Source organism: Prinia subflava, chromosome 6 (assembly GCF_021018805.1).
Source record: "Prinia subflava isolate CZ2003 ecotype Zambia chromosome 6, Cam_Psub_1.2, whole genome shotgun sequence".
NCBI lineage: Eukaryota > Metazoa > Chordata > Aves > Passeriformes > Cisticolidae > Prinia > Prinia subflava.
Window position 1 is genome coordinate 28,300,306 of NC_086252.1, and position 17,311 is coordinate 28,317,616.

The following is a 17,311-nucleotide window of genomic DNA, read 5'->3' on the forward strand; positions in this document are numbered from 1 at the left end:
GTGCAAAGACAAAATATTAAAGCCCTTTAAGGCTGTCTAGTTCAAAAGACATCTATTCAAGTATAGTCCTCGTATATGACAGCTGTCAACTGCACCAAGGCTCAGCAGAAAAAACAATTTCTTTAAGCAGAGGTTTACCTGCTTGGAAAGAGGAAAAATGAATAGAAGGGCAATAGGACACACAGCAAATATCACCTCATAGAAGCTGTAGATTAAAAATCAGTTCACTTCTCTCCAAGGCCTAGGGAAAGAAAATGACTTTACAAATTTTAGTCAAAGAACTCTTGTCATTGAGATATCTTTGTGCACCCATGTAATCACACAGCAGGCCAAATCTCACACAAAGCAACCTCTGTGAGTATGTCTTCTGACACTGTGTCCATCCAAAGGGGTTAGACAAGCAGAATTAGCCAATGGACCGGTAATAAAGGCTTTCTATTAGTCTTGGCCTTTGCTGGAACAATGGTTTCATTTATAATCCCAGCATCAAGATGTCAGTTTGGAAAAGTCACAGCAGAACATTATTTCTAAGCTTTTGGCTGCTTTGAACACTGCCGTATTCATTTTCCTCCAGAATCCATATTTACAGGCTAAGTGTGTGTTCCCAACATGTGAGCTGCTGAAGAAAAATATCTAGGGCTATTACTGCCACTGAACAGAGAAGATCAGTCACAGAAGTAGTCTGTACCAATAAAATTCAGCTGTATTGGTCGTTCCCATGAGTTGCTTTCAAATTGTTAATTTTCATTAAGAAAACATAAAGGTAGAAGCCACATCATGCATGTATTAGTGAAAGACAAAGAGAGGACTAAACCTAAAAGAGATTCACAACACTATTTTTAAAACCTATGATCCACTTTCTTCTATCACACAAAAGGCTGATAAGATCTTTCAAAAAATCCCAAATGACTTGAAAACTGCCAATTAGACAGCAGCAAGGGACTGAGGGGAAAGAATCACTTCAAGAAGCTAAACAGGAGAGTAATAAAATGTATTCTAAGGCAAGGTACAAGTATGATTAACTGATCATAAAAACATACAACCCCTCAACATAAACAAAAAAACCATAAAAACCATAAAACATACATAAAAACATAACACCAACCCCTCAAATGCAATGAGATGTTATTAACTGTTCCCTCCCAGAAATCTTTGACATCCTATTAGCCTGTAATCAGCTGCAAATGAAAAAGCAGGTGCCTCACACACAAGTGAGAACCCTCTATTACTCTGTACTGACTGCACAGTGATTTGTCCCAAAGCAAACCCCAGATTGTTTTGATGTCTGGTACCCATCGCTTTATATATATCTATACACAGATGCATTAATATTTTAATTATGAGTTTCCAGTTTGCTCCACTCCTACATTTCCGCTCCTGAAGATTTCACACACAGAGTTGTAAGGAACGTAACCTCTTTTTCATGCTTTAGGAAGGTAGTTACAATGACTGTCTCTACTGCATTTTTGCTTCAGTTGCTTCAACACATCCAAGGAAAAGGCAAAGACGATTTATTTTACCCCAGCCCCAGGCAATAGAACATCAAATATTGATCTAGAAAATGACTTGGGATCCTCAGTCCAAGGACACAGAAGGGACATGTGCTGCTTTGCTCGTTCCTTTGGCTAAAGACCCCTGTCCTACTGTTTTGGCAACCTGCACCACCCTCACCCATGAAGTGGGGCTGCTGCCACATCCAGAGCTGTGTTTGCTGTCCAGCAGCCCTTCAGAAGGGCAGCAGCCAGTTCAATACAGAGCAGCCCCTGGGGCATCTGCCCACACTCTTGACAACTTGGCACCTCAGGAGGGAACTGGGCAGTTTCTGAAAAGTAGAAAAAGAGAAGTGGGGCACGGGGGTGGGCAGAGGGAAGGCCCCGCTTTTTGTCAGAGAGCCTTTTGGTCAAGCTTTCAGACCCTGACACCACATACACTACTGTTTCCAGTTGCATGAAGCCATGTCACTGGGCACCCAGTGAGTTGAGAGAGGTCATTGTAATTCATAACAGGGAAGGCTGTTGCGAGCATCACCCTATTATGATACACATTTTCTCTGAATTTAATTTATAGGAAAACATGTGCTGCATAAATTCAGGCAATAATCTCCATATGTTCAGTGCTGCAGCCCTCAGCCACTCCGCAGGTGGCAGCACACCCCAGTCAGGCACTGACCGCTCTGCTGGCACTACCATCATGTATGTCATGGAGCTAATGTGCTGCTCCCGGCCGGGAGCGGCCGGCTCTGGATCCCTAACAGAGCATTACTGAATCACACCGCGCTCCCCTGCCACCACCGTGACCCCCGAGCTGCACCGCGGCCAGCGGGCACTGCTGACGGGCCCTGGGAAACGCCTGGCACAGCCAGCCCTGGTGATGGGCCCCGGGAAACGCCTGGCACAGCCAGCCCTGCTGACGGGCCCTGGGAAACGCCTGGCACAGCCAGCCCTGGTGATGGGCCCCGGGAAACGCCTGGCACAGCCAGCCCTGCTGATGGGCCCTGGGAAACGCCTGGCACAGCCAGCCCTGGTGATGGGCCCTGGGAAACGCCTGGCACAGCCAGCCCTGGTGATGGGCCCTGGGAAACGCCTGGCACAGCCAGCCCTGGTGATGGGTCCTGGGAAACGCCTGGCACAGCCAGCCCTGGTGATGGGCCCTGGGAAACGCCTGGCACAGCCAGCCCTGGGAAACGCCTGGCACAGCCAGCCCTGGTGATGGCTCTGGGAAACGCCTGGCACAGCCAGCCCTGATGATGGGCTCATGGAAATGCCTGGCACAGCCAGCCCTGCTGATGGGCTCTGGAAAACGCCTGGCACAGCCAGCCCTGGTGATGGGCTCTGGGAAATGCCTGGCACAGCCAGCCCTGATGATGGGCTCATGGAAATGCCTGGCACAGCCGGCCCTGGTGATGGGCTCTGGGAAACGCCTGGCACAGCCAGCCCTGATGATGGGCTCATGGAAATGCCTGGCACAGCCGGCCCTGGTGATGGGCTCTGGGAAACGCCTGGCACAGCCAGCCCTGCTGATGGGCTCATGGAAATGCCTGGCACAGCCAGCCCTGCTGATGGGCTCTGGGAAACGCCTGGCACGGCACCTGTTGGCTGGAGCTGCAGCCAGCCCCACGCTCTGCATCTGGGGTGGGACGAGCTCCTACCCTGCCCAGGCTCTGCTGGGCTGTCAAAACACACACTCTGTAATTTAACAACCATCACAGCTCAAGACTTCTCCTCATCTCATGGCAGGCCCTCAAAACCATCTGAAATCTAAAAACAAAATAGCTATGCTGTCTGCCTCCCTTCAGGACTCAGAGCACACTCGTCTGCCTCAGCTCTGGTGAGAAACCTATTATATCAGCTGACAGCGATACACTTAGGGGTGAGGAGAAATGTATTTACTCACACAAAATTTAGCCCATTTTTTCCTTTTTAAGCAGGAAAGGCATTACGATGGATGTAACACAAGAAAATGACATTTCTGGCAAATACTTCCAGTGAACACTTCAAAAGCCATACTAATTTACATCCATACAGTATCTTTCGAATATATATGTCCCTATTTATGCCATTAGAAGATAAAACCACATCAGCAAACACATACCAAAAAGAAAAATAGATGCAAGCAGACATGCACATCCAAATCAAAATGCTTCAGAATACCGTCATTCTTAGTAGATCAGGCACCATGGTGTGAAAAATGCAAAATATCACAGCATTTCCCTGTGTTCATAACACAGAATAAATTGGAATGTTTACATGTAAATACCATTTTGTATTATGATACTACTGAAAAATCTCACAGAGGCCACAGGGCCGGCAGTCTTGCAGGGCAGTATGTAAATACTGTGAAATAAGATACAAAGGAGTTTACATACAGCAATGAAATTCTGATGTTTCAAAGGAAACGGGACTTCTGCCACTGGCTCAGTTGCCCAAATTTTATATTGTACATAAAGGGAACATTAAACTTTAGTCTCTTCAGTAGCAGGCTGGGAATGCCTCAAGGAACTAATGAGACAGTATCCTCTTGTCTCCCATCACAATTCCCAGGGGTAGAGGGAACTCATTATCCCAGAAGACTGCACGAGCATAGCAGGTTAACACTGACTCTCTTACTGCTTAATGACTTAGTTAATGAAATCCTACAAAGTGGGATGCTTGTGAAAGTAAGATGATGATCTTGATGATACAACACAGCCCATGCCCTCAGTTTCCCTCGGGCCATTCAGTGAGGACTTGGACCCTCCTCTGACAGATTTCTAAGAGGTTGGATTTATTTTGATAGGGCATTACTCTCAATAGTGATTCATTTTAATTCATTGCCTCACAATAAATGTCTTGTGTGAGGCATAAAGGCATACACCAAAAAGTTCAATTGAAAAACAATTCCATTTGTGTCTCCTTTTCAGGGTGTTTTTTTTTCTCCAGTTCCTCATTCTCACTTACTAAGGTCATTTGCATGAAAATAAGATCTTGCTCGCAAGAGCTCACCTGCTGCCTGCTGTTTGGGAGCTGTAAGCCTCCCTGTTGTTGGCTGTTGCAATCATTTCTACAGCAGTGATCTGGGATAACACAAAGGATTAAGACTCTGTGAGAGCGATACTATCCACAACCCACTAAAGTCAACGGAAACTCTTACCTACGACTCAAAAGAGTTTTTATATTGTCTTTAACACCTGGTGTGCTGAGCCTTCACTTATGGTATGTGCTATAAAAAGGCTTCTGCTTTCAGGATGCTGATGCTGCCCAAGATCCCTTTTTTGTAATGTCCTGAATGACATCTTCTTTCAGAATCTTCATTAAAGCTTAAACATCTGTATTTCAAAAGTTTTTCATTCCCACTTTAATTTGCTCTGGGTCTAGACAACCTCATCTTTTGGTCATTTTTCCCCGAGAGTTAAAATTTAGACTGTAATAAATGAATCATCAAATCAGTGGAACCAGACCCAAGAGGTTAGGCTTTGACAGACCAAAGCAAAAGAATTACTATAGCCTCTTCCCATTCTTACTACCAGACAGAAAACACATTTTGTACCAAGAGCCACAAAACTTATTCGAAATATTCACAATGAAGAAGTCTGCTCCTTTCATCTGCCGGGCTGTGCTTACTCTCCCAGTTTTCATTTCCTCTCTTTCATTTAACTTTTTATCACTCATTTTTTATGACCAATAGCAAATAGGAATGGAATGGCAGGACATGATGATGTGCAGAGGCAAGCCTCCAGACCCAAAGGCTGAGAATTCCTTCCCAAACTGTGTTTGCTCACAAAAGCCTGTCACTGCACCAGGAGACAGTTCTGTGTTTTTGCTCATGAGTTTGGAACCTGCAGTGAAGGTCCCATTTGTCAGGGAGACACAAGAACTGTCTCTGTACCCGGTCCTTTAGACCCCATGGTCATCAGCAGTCAGTCCAGCAGAGGCATATCCACTGATGCAGTGCAAACATTTATAACCCTGATCCTGAACAAGCCTCATCCATGCTCAGCATCTCAGGAGCATGGGCAGCACAAAGGTGCCCCTCACTCTTTTGGGCAATAAGGCCTCAAAATTCCAATTCCATGCTGGTTTGTTGCACTCTTACGATGGTTTCCTGTGAGGGAACAGCCCTTTGCAAGCAATAAAGGGGTTTTAGCTGTGTTAGTTGTAAGCGTGAGGCTGTGTTTGGCACACAGGCATTTCCTGACAAGGTTAGCTTACTGTCCCATTGCTAGCAACCTGCAGAGGTGATGAACTAAACAAATAATCACATTAGCTTCCAGCCAACCGAATCGTAATTACTGACACCCTCAATAGCCTGTGCAAGGAAGAGTGGACCTCTGCCTTCCCTAAAGCCAGACGGCATGGAAAGAGAAGAACGAGAATCAAAAGGATGATTGTGGTTTAAGAAAACAAGACTATAAAGGGAAAAAAAGCACCAGACATTCTAACAATCCCTCTAATTTTGATACCTTTAAAAATTCAAACTGCAGAAACGAGTGAGTGATCTGTACAAATCCATTATCTTTCCCCATGAGAAGAGAAGCCAAGTGGAATTGAGCTGCTTTAGTCAGACGCTGGTCAAGTAGCAGCTTCATCTCTCAGTTGGTAAATATATTCAATTCCAGATGTTACTGCCCTTTCCTCAAGAGCCACACACTACATCAGGAATTCACAGGGCTATTTGTGGATCAGGGCCCTGCTTGGGAAGAGCACACTACAGCTCACAGGTACCACCACTGGGAGGGGTGTAGTTGACGTTCATCTGGACAGACAAGGTTTGGTATTTTGGCATGTGATATTGGATGCAGAGGCAGAGAAGCTGAAGTGGGCATGTGTCATTTATCACCCACACATGCTTAGCATCAGTGACTGCTGCTCTGCACATGATTTGCTTTGAATGCATAAATTAAAGCCGTGGTGTAAAACAACCTCCAAAACTGAAGTCCATTTATGAGTCAAACACATGTTACTTATTAAAAAAAAGCAGTGCACAGACAGAGGATTTTCACAGGCAGTTTCATCTAATTTTCTTTTCCACATCAGGGACCCGGGCTTGCTAGAGTTCACCTTCTGGCCTACCATCTTCAATATCACTTTAATCGATTGAGGTTTATAGATTATGGCCTCGCACAAGCTACATAACTATTCAATTTCTTACTTTCTGACATCCCACTCCATCATCTTCTAGCAACAGTGACTTCTTTATTGGATAGGAATTTATTTTTATTTTTAAAGCTGTGAAATAAAACAACTTTCCATTTATTCAAACATGAAGAATAATGCCATCTCTGATTAAATTTGGATTTATGTTTACATCAGTAAAACAGATTAGTTAAAAAAAAAAAAAGAGTGTTCTTTCATGAACACTTTTAGAAATTCTTGTCACTGTGCCAAACAAAACTGACCTCTAATAAAAACAAGAGTACAGAGAGTCTCTGACTACCAGTGACAGGATCATTCATCCACAAGAAAACTCAGATACTATTGAAGTCCTAATGAAAGCAATAGCCAGAAGGAATTCCTGAATGTGGGGCATGTTTGTCCGGGTTGCGAAGCACCACTGTTTCCAAGCCCGGCAGGCTTTTGAGCCCTAAGAAAACAAGCTCCCCTGGGCTGCCATATGGAACAGGCAGAGGGGACCAGGCATCCTTTTGGAAAGGCAGCTTGGGCAAATCAGTGCACTCAAGTGTTACTCCCTGTCTCTGCCCTGTGTCAGTCAGTGTCTGGAGGCAGCTGTCACATGAAGTGCTCTGCTCCTGTACTTCTGCCTCGTGGTTGCAGATCTGAGACCCCTGTGTGAACACGGCAAACTGCTGCAGCTTGGTGGTGTGGGTGGACACGGGCAAAGGGTGGCTTAGGCAAGAGCAAATCCACTGCAAGGGACATAAGCAAGTGCCTGATGCAGCCTCTGCAAGATGCTGGTGATTTAAGAACACAAGTTACACTAAAATGGGAACTCAGGATGGGAAAGAAAATTGCAAAGGCAGAAAACTTAGAAAGCAGTGTGAACGATGATAAAGAAACCTGAAAATAGCCTACAGTTGTCACCTAGGCTGCACAAAGTAATCCATATTCAAGCAGCTCCTTTGTGAAAGTTGGATTTTGTTAAGATCTGGGTAATTATTTTCTGCTCAACAAGATGCAGATAAAACTAGATAGAGCCTTTGTATATTAATGTATCGTGGAAAAGGCAAATAAATATTAGACCATCCATTACAGCCAGAGGATCAAACCCATCTTCCTTCTAATGGAGAGATATTTTAACACTGTAAAAGGGGGAAAATGGTCTGGCACATATTCTTCAATGTGTCTTCCCATGTAATTAAAAAACCATCAGCAACCTTTTTAACAAGGAAACATCACTGAAGTAAATGGATATTCTTGAAATTTGGCTTTACCTCCTGCAGACTGGAATGTTCCTACAGTTCTACAACACTTGGGTATTTCAATAGAAGATACCAGACTGTACAAGATTATATTTTTCTATAACTCATACATATTTTAGGTATTCATATGTACTTAAATTTTAAACTTGAACCAGAAAAACCAAATTTGCTCTGATTGCAGATACTTCCTCTTCCCCAAACAGGTAAAACAGCATTATCTCCTGATAAAAAGTTAATGATGCATCTGTAGCAATATATTAATTCAGTATAAACATTGGACACATTTGTGATTTACCCTGCAAATTCTGCCTGAAACTTGAGACATGAAGAAAACCAGCCACAGCAGCAGTAAGGCTGCAGACCCTTTCATCAGGAGCCACATTACTGAATGTGACCATTGCCTAGAATACAAATCTTATGACATAATAGTAGCAAATGGCAAGACTTGATAGATGCAATGGATATCTGCCCCGGGGCTTGCTTGTAGCTTTAGTTATTAATCTTGTTTGTATAACAATAGCATCTATGTCATCCTAACATAACATATTCCAAGAAAACTACATGCTTTCCTGTCAGTTGCCACTGTGTTGAAAGTAATTTCACACAGCCCACCTAGCAGGCATCAGATGGTAATGACTTTTAGCATTGATCTGAGCTGGCCTAAAGCCAGCGTCCTAGAGGTAAAAGGATCCATATACTAAACTGTTCTTAAGTCATGTTGGCAGGATGCTTTAAAACAGGGAGCAAACAAAAGCCCTGGCATGTTTAACCTATGTGCTCCCTCCTGGCAAACCTAAAACCAATTGGCAACCTAGATAGGAAGGAGACAAAAGGAATTGAGTACTGAAATCAGCTGATTTTGTTTGGCTGCTTCTGAAGTGGCCTTCATGTATTTCAGCAATTGTATAACTCTAGACTCCAGCTATTGCTAAATTCCCCTTCTGTTCACTCAGGGTCATTTCCAGACTTCAGAACTACAAGTGGGAGCCTGAAAGTGTACAGGCTGCTTAAAATTAATATAATATATGTTGTTTTGAGCATTTAGTAGAAATGAGAAAAGCTGTAATAATTCATCTGCTTGGGAGCAGAGCTCCTTCCTATTTTGTATCCTCTCTCCTTTTCAGCAACACACGCACCAGAATTCTCAGCACAGGCTGATTCCTCAAACTCAGCCTCTTGCTGCTTTCCCTGCTGGCCCCGCACTGCATTTCTCCCCTCACTGTTATTTGTGATTCCTTCATACTTAAATGCCATCCACAAAGTATGCTATTTTCTTTCTTCCATGCCATTAAAGATAGTGTCAAATAAGATGAAACTGAAAACCAATCTCTCTGGCATCTTACAGGAAACATGCCCCAGCTCACTACCTCACTGCTTATCCTTGTCTGCTTTTATTTCCAATTTCAGACACGTCCCTTTCCCAGACCACTCAAGTGAAGCCCTTCAACTGCTGTTCTGAAAGTTGAACATGTTCCTTAGACCTTACCATCCCTTCAAACCTTGGAGGTCCATATCCTGCAAATAGTATGGATGCACTTAACTTACATACATAAACAGCTACATTAAAGAAAATGAGAGTAATTGCCTGCTACAGCAGATGCAAATGTGTTGTCAGGATAGAGAAAATGGTATAATTTTGTACTTCTATTTAAAGAACACAGATCCATTTCATCTACAAACTTCATTCTTTCCAAGAGCTTTAGTGATCACGGTTCTGTTTGATGTCTTCATTCTCTGTCAGTGGGAGTCTCGCTATTTTCTTAAATGCAACCAGAATGTCAAACCAGATGTTTAGTGATTTATTCTGATGTATTATTGGATACTGTGGATGACAAAACATTGGGCTGAGCTTCCTTTCTGCCTATGAAGTCTTCCAAAGCTTTTCAGCATTATTGGTGATACAATAATTAGCTAATTCCCTTAATTGTGGAGAGGCCATATCAGCCAGAACAGATGGAAATTAATGATTAAGCTTTATCACAACATTTTTGTAGTCTGTTACCTTTCCTTTTGCCTCTATTTTTAAACGGATATTCAATGTGCTGAATATTTTTTTAAACTCTCAGGGAGAAGATCTTCAAAACAAAATCTGGGCCAGATTTTCAACAGCCTCAGCTAAGAAAAAGGTGTTGGGTTTTCAAAATCCTTGATGAGCAATCTAGCCATCAGTGTCACCTCTGCAATCTGCTGGATGCTGAGCTCCACTGAACAAGTGTCTCTGTGGTGCCCTCCCCAACCTTTTTAAACATTTTTCTTTCTACCCAACAATAGTTCATTGTTTGTCCTTCAAGGAACTATCATCATTCTGATGAAGGAGTCAGAGGATTTCCAGCCTGTGCAATTAAATCCTTTTCCAAAACTGGAAGATTTTTAGACCTCTTCCCAGAACATGTTATTTCTCCAAACAAATTCCCCAACAATTTCACTCCTGAAATATGGTAATCTTGTAATTCAGGTTTTAGAATCCTACATTCGAGTGCTTCACTCCTTTGTTACAAAGGATTTTGCATCATGTAAGGCTTAAAAAAAAAAAAAAAAGAACATACTATTAAACTCCAAAGCCATCCTCCATGTGATGTCAACCCCCTCAAAGCTGGACATGGTACAGTGATCATGCTTGGAGCTGTAGTTCCACTTTGGAGAGAGACAAAGAGAGCAGAAAACTCTCTGCTTCTTTAGTGCAGCTGGTGACCTCTTCTTCCAAAAAGTCCCTGGAGCCATTTCAGGAGTTACTCACCTACATGTACTTAGTTTGTCTGATCACTGGCCCAGAGCTATTTAGAGGTGAGCTGTGCTTCTCTCAGATATCAAGTCAGCAAGTAAGAGTCCTTGTCAGCTGAGTCACTGCTGCCAGCTTTGCATTAAGTACCATGGCTGGAGGGCATGCGAGGCAGAATTCAGGCCAAGCAAGAGGGCAAAACCTCACCACCACTCAACAGCAAATTCCCTGCAGTGGGGTCAAAAAGCAGGCAAGGGTTCAGGTAAGAGCATGGCACAGCTGTGGGCAAGAGGACCCGGCTCTGGAAGCAGGAGGATCCACAGTGGCATGAAGGTAACCTGAGGTGGCACTGACACACCTGGGAGATACCCACAGCAGGGCAGGGAGAGCACAGGCGAGCCAAACCATCCCAGAACCACACTGTACATCCAAAACTGCAACTTGCATCACGTTAACTGCAAGTTTTATGCAGAAAAAAAAATGGAAGAAATTAATATCAAGATAAAGTGTATTAAAATAAATTGCTCGGGACAGGGAGAGGAGAAGGGCTGGGTATTCAAGAGACTGTCTTGTCTCATTTCCAGACATTTTCTTTTCCTCATTTAAATGTGCAATCAAAATCCTTGGCCCACCTTAGGGTTTCTGCTCACCTGTCTGCTCAGAGGCCCACAGTTCTGATGCTGCAGAGTCAACAGAAAGAGATCATAAACTATTCCTTGTAACAACCAGCTTCATTTTCCTATCTGTCTGACTGCAATTCTAAAAATGAATAACTGCACCCCAGCTTTTGAAAAAAATTACTGAACTATGCCTTACAGATACATCCCACCTGAAAGTAACACTGCAGATCTGAGGTCCTCAGCTCTCTGAAATTCAGATTTGGGATTTTGCTCAGGCACATTCTAAAGATACACTGATGTCAGTGATAAGGCTGCAGTACTTGTTCTTCAAATATTTCTCACCAAAGCTTAGGGGCAACTTGAGGTAAAAAAATCGAAGCTCATTTGAAAATTGCAGGGAAGTTACAAAGATTTCAAAGCCATGCAAAATTCAGTGGCAAGCACAGCCAAACTACCACCCAGCAAAGCAACCTTCAAAACATTCTGCATATTCACAGGGCTTGTAGGTTTTGCTCATGTTGGACACCTTCCTAAGAGTCTCCAGTCAGTGGGGAACAGCAGCACTCAAGAGAGCAGGAAAGACAAACACCAGGAACACCCAGGCACAAGGCAAGGTCCTGCAGCCTAGTCCAGCCTGTAAATTTGGGCAGCTGACATTACAGATGTCTTCCTGTTGTCCTGCTGCTAAGAGTGGCTGTTCTGAAAAGACAGACTGAGACAGGTCAGTGGGCACACACAAAACACTGCTCAGACACCCTCTACATCAAGAGATGGGGCTGAGTTACTGGTCACCATTTAAGAGATTAAATTGGTGCCGTGTCAATAAACAAACAGTAAAGGAGATGGCAGAAATCCTTATCCTTTTCCATCTCTTCTGTTTGCCGCTGTTTTCCCCTCTGCCCCAATTCTGAGCCTTGGTACCAAGCCCCGAGGTTTTAAAGCAGCAGAGCAGCAAAGATCGCTGGTCAGGATCAATGCTGGGGTCAATTTTCTCTCCAAACATGATTGCCCGTTCCAGGGAAGGAAGGTTGAAGACAACAGCTCTGTATCAGTAATCGCAACCCCACGTCAGCCCCCAGGGTCTAAAAGGCTGAAAAGTTTTCTGATAACAGAAGGCAGAGCCTACGACAATGTGGTATTCCTGCCTGGGAGGCACAAATTCTCTCCATCACCTCCAAGCTCCCCCAGCCGCCCCACCAAAACAATTACATTATAAAAACTGCTGAAACCAGAGCTTTTCGAGGAGGCCAGTCACGAAGTCACTGCACAACAGAAAAGTAAGCAGGGAGTGTTGTAGGGGTGGGAGCCCTTCTTCCCATAGTGGCTCAGTATTGGCGTGTATTAAATATAGACACAACAATAAGCAATAAATCACAGCCCAGGAGAAGTGCCAGGTGGAATGCACTGGAGGAAATTAAAATATCCTTCTTGATACTGTGCAGGATTGAAAGAAATACAAAGGAGGTCAAATTGACTTATCACCTACATAGCCAGGATGCTAAGTGGAGAAAGGGTTCCAACACTTGCAGCTGAAAAAATTGCAGTTGAATAATTTCCTAGACAAAGAAAAACCCCCAAAAACCAACCAGACAAAAAACCCCCAACCAAACAACAGCAACAAAAGCCCCACAATCAAAACAACAAAACCTAAAAAAACTTAGCTTAAAATGTAATAATAATATAATAAACGTCCTCTCAAACAAACAAATAAATGATGGACTTTCTTGGCTTTCCTACATTTTCTTTCTTTTTCCCTTTCCTTTTTCCAAATGCACAGTCCCTCCACAAGACTTGCCTAGAGGGCAAAGGATTCTTTGCCATGTACACAAATGGTCAGCACCCAAATTGAGCCAATTCTGACGTCCCCTATCACATCCCACCATGCCATCACAAGGCCCCATCTCTTGTACCCTGCTATTGCCCAGTGGTTGGGTATTCTGATTTCTATCATGAAACTAGTCAATGGAGACAAGATTTGAGTCTCCCAGCCCTGAAGAACTGGGCTGTTTTATTATTTCACTCAAAATTGCCTCCAGAAAGTTTGTTTTAGAAAAAAACAGCACTGGTACACAAACTTCCCAGTAATTTCAGCCAGTGCCATGCAGTGCATAAAACTGAGGATGCTTTTGGTCACCAGCAGGCAAGGGAACCTCTGTGAGGATAGTTTTTTGTTTTGCTAGGATAAGCTCATGAAGGCTGCCCTGCAGCCTCCAGGACCTAAATATGGTGCTCTTGTCAGATACCCCACCCATCTACTCTCCAGGCACTCCTTTCTTCTTGCTTGCCCCATTTTAAGGCAATTCAGTGAACCTCCAACATTTGAATTTTAATGGAAGTGTCATACAAAGTACTTGGGCAGGCTGAAAATAGGACAGCATCTATAAATTACTGGAAAGCTGAACTCAAGATAGGAAAGGAAAGGAAGAACTCATTTCTCTTGAAACTGGACCATATATATGTATACACACATAAATATTCTCAGACTGAGGCTATGCAGGACAGCCTGAAAAGGACAGCTGTTATGTTCTACCTTTTAAAATCTCTGCTTTTAAGGGCTGAGGACAGGATGGCATTTTCCAGCTGTGGTTTTCTCTCACTAAACACTTTTTTGTCCATCTGTTTTAGACATACATGGATTTAGTACAAGCTGATAGATAACCTCTACCTGTTGAAAATACAATTATAGTGACATTTTCTTTATAATTTTTTTTGGCAAGAGAACAGAGAGATCAGGGAGATCTTTCAGTAGGCCATAGAAGAAGAAACCTGTTTAAATGTTGCTAACAAAATTGTTCCTCTTGTCTAGCACAGAGGACATCAGTTTCACACAAAACTCTCACAGAGGAAAGCAAGAGAGAGGAGCATGAGAGGAGAAGTATTTTCAGGAGATGTAAACAAGCCTGCAGCACCCAGTGAGATTACTTGAGCATCTGTCTCAAACAGTTGCTATCACAACCTTTCACCTGCTTAAATGGAGAGGCACCATTTGGATGCAAAACCCTTCTACAATTCTATGTGGAAGACTGCCCTGGAGCCAAGGCAGACAATTAGAAAAAGTCATTTTTCCTACACTCTTTATGAGGTACAATCAAGGCACAGAATCTATGCAGGTGTAAGAGGTGTCACACATAGCTGAGATGAACTATTGATTTCCAAAAGCAATAACAAGTTGCCACACAGCCCAGCCCTGCCTCATCATACGTTTGAGAGGTGATCACTTGGATAAGCAAGGAAAGGCTGGCTGCAACCCAAATTCAGAAACCTTCAACCATACTGCCAATAAGAACCACCAGGAAAACACATGGGCTTAATAAAAGCAACACTATAATGTGAAGTTAAAAAAAAAGGAATAAATTTTGTAAGCCCTTCCTTGCTAAACATATGATTAATTTCTGAGGAGGACTATTAACATTTACAAAAAAATAAATTTGCTTATCCTCATTGCTCCTGACTTTATACATGCATCTATCAGGAGATGCACTTCAACAGTGTTTTTTGTCTCTTACTGATGAAACAAAAAGCCTTCTAAACCAAATCAGACTGGAACATGTTACCCTGGTGCTTTTTTCTTTAACCAGAAGTGGGATATTTTAGAGCTGTAAATTTACTTACCCTTCTGTTCTGTACATGGAGCATCTCTCCAAAGGAATTTTTAGCACTCCATTATTCAGACCCACAAAGAGTGACCTGTCGCTGTGAAGGATTTGGAGACTCTTGATTGCTTCCTGCTGTCCATCAGGGAGGATCTGCATTTCCTCTAAATAACAACTCCTCAGACTCCTGTTAGTGGTAGAAAGGGCCTTCAGGATGGTGCCATACTCTAACAGGACAAGAAACAAGGCACAAATAAATCTTGGAGGCAATTACTTCATTTCATACCTGCCTAAAGAGTGAAATAATAATGTAATCTTTACAGAGCAGGTTTGACCTAGTTCTGGGTCACCTGCTGTCCATCGTAAAGAGCTCCAGCTACAATCCTCAGCAGAAACCACCTGAGAATGCACTTCAATGGGAATTCAGAAGGATGTGAACCATCTGGACAGTGAGTACCTGGCAGTTTTTCCCAGTTGGAGCACCGAGGCAGAGAAGTCTGGTCCTGCTACCAGAGAGTTACAGAGCAAGGTGACCCGGGATGGCAAAAATAATTTCTGGTGCCTTGAGTCTGTATTTCTATTGGTTTATGGAGCAGATCAGTGTGATTTGATGTCATGACAAATGACAACAGATGCAGCAGCCCTGCTGGAAATCTCTGAGGCCTCCATAATGACTGCATGGGTCACAGACCTAATTGATCCTCTTCCTGGAAGCAGCCAGCTTGACAAGGCGATGTTATGGCATGAGGAGTGCATACACAGAAACACACATGTTTGTGCTCTCAGTGCTTTTACCTAAACAATTTAAAGATCTGCTAAGCTGTGGGAGATTAATGCATACCACTTTTCATTGAAACCCCCAAGAGGTCTGTCAACCCAATTGTTCCTGAAACTGCATTGGTGCCAAAGCTCAGCAATTTATAGTGGAGTGAAGTTTCCCTTTCACTTACATGTGGAACACAACTGAAGTTTGGGCTCAGTCAGTCTCAGGACTAGGTTTGTTTTCAGGGCTGCCTCTGGGCAGGGCTGTCTCTACTGAAGCATTCACAGGTTTAAACATTTCCAGCAGTTCTTACACTTCAGCCACCACTGACCAGGGCCGTAAAGCAAACATAAGTAGTTAAGGTTATGGCATTGGACCTTTCTACACTAATGATATGAAGCAGGAAGTATTCCAGCTTTCTGTAAGGCTTTGTAGCCTGGACTCCTCACTTCAAATATCAAGATATCATATTGGCAGAACTATGTTATATTTCCATTTAAGTACAATCTTATCATCATAATCAATGTTCATGGAGTTCCCATATTGGGAGTGTTGCTAGAACATATAAATAATAAACGAAGATGATCATTTTTGAAATAAGTGGTGGTAAAAGTTGGATAAATTATGACATAGTCCTGAAGGTCCATTCTCCTAAACATGAGAATGAGGCAATGACTCTACATTCAGATGTGAGATTAAATTAACACTTAGAGAAGCAATCCATCTTATTCTAAAGTCAAAGCTTCTGCAATAGAGGATAACAACATTATACCCATGAGGCTGGCCAAATGCTCTGATTAATCAAACTATTTAATTTAACCTCTATCATTAGAATGAATATGGGCTAAGACAACCATTTATAATACTTTGTCCTTCTTCAGCATCTTCACTTATCCAAGAAACCTGTGCTTTTCAGAAGAGGCAACATGTCCTGTTAATTAGAGGATGGAAGTCAAAATTAAGAGACTAAATCATACACCTACACTGGCTTGCTATGCTCCCACAAAAAAGCACTTGCCTCAGCTTCCATATCTGCCCTAAACTTCAGTGCATGGCCATTCCCAAAAGCACTGGCAGTCATACACCAGTAGGGATGTGGAAGTGCAAAGAAAGACATAATTAAATCCCTGGGCAAGCCCGGAGGTTACACATTATTATTGCTTATTCAGAGATGGGTCTGCTCACAGCACTGAGAGGCAACCGACATCCATGAAACCACAGAGCATTCCAGCGACCTTCTGCTCTTCCCCACTGGTATTTATTAGCCTGATTAGTTGAAACATATTTTTATAAGAGGGAGAAAAATGTTATTGTTCTTTTTAAACACAATGGAGATTTATAGTCTGATCACTTGGGACTCTGCCTCAAGTCCTCCATCCTGCTTTTAATTTACTCAGGCAAAAAACTTCCATGAGGTTTTGTACCAAAATCATATTGAGTGACAACTGTGTGAGGACTTCACAACTGGGCTGTCAGGGCTGCTAGGTCTACAAGCAAGCAGGAGGAGCTGTTTGAAGCCCTCATGCTCTTACCTGTTCCAATATACATGACATGGTAGAGAGTATCCTTCCCCTGAACGATATCAACCACGAGTTTGGAGAATCGGATGCTGTCCTGAGTGACGTAGGGATCCACAGTCACGGGCTGCACCACGTCATTCATCAGGAACAGGCGCTGCGCGTCCTGCAGGACTCTCTCGGTCAGGTTCTCGTTAGGGCTGTCATCGTTCAGCGTCCCGCACTAAATACGGAAGATTGGATT

At 43.1% G+C, this 17,311-nt stretch overlaps 1 protein-coding gene across 1 annotated transcript in view; it reads right to left on the reverse strand.

Annotated features, from left to right (window-relative positions):
- Positions 1-17,311, reverse strand: part of SEMA5B (semaphorin 5B) — a 264,588-nt gene that overhangs the window by 41,379 nt on the left and 205,898 nt on the right. The window contains exons 11-12 of the mRNA XM_063400862.1: positions 17,083-17,290; positions 14,807-15,014 (exon numbers count right to left, since the gene is read on the reverse strand). Coding sequence (XP_063256932.1) covers positions 14,807-15,014; positions 17,083-17,290 — 416 coding nt within the window. The remainder of the gene's footprint in view (positions 1-14,806; positions 15,015-17,082; positions 17,291-17,311) is intronic.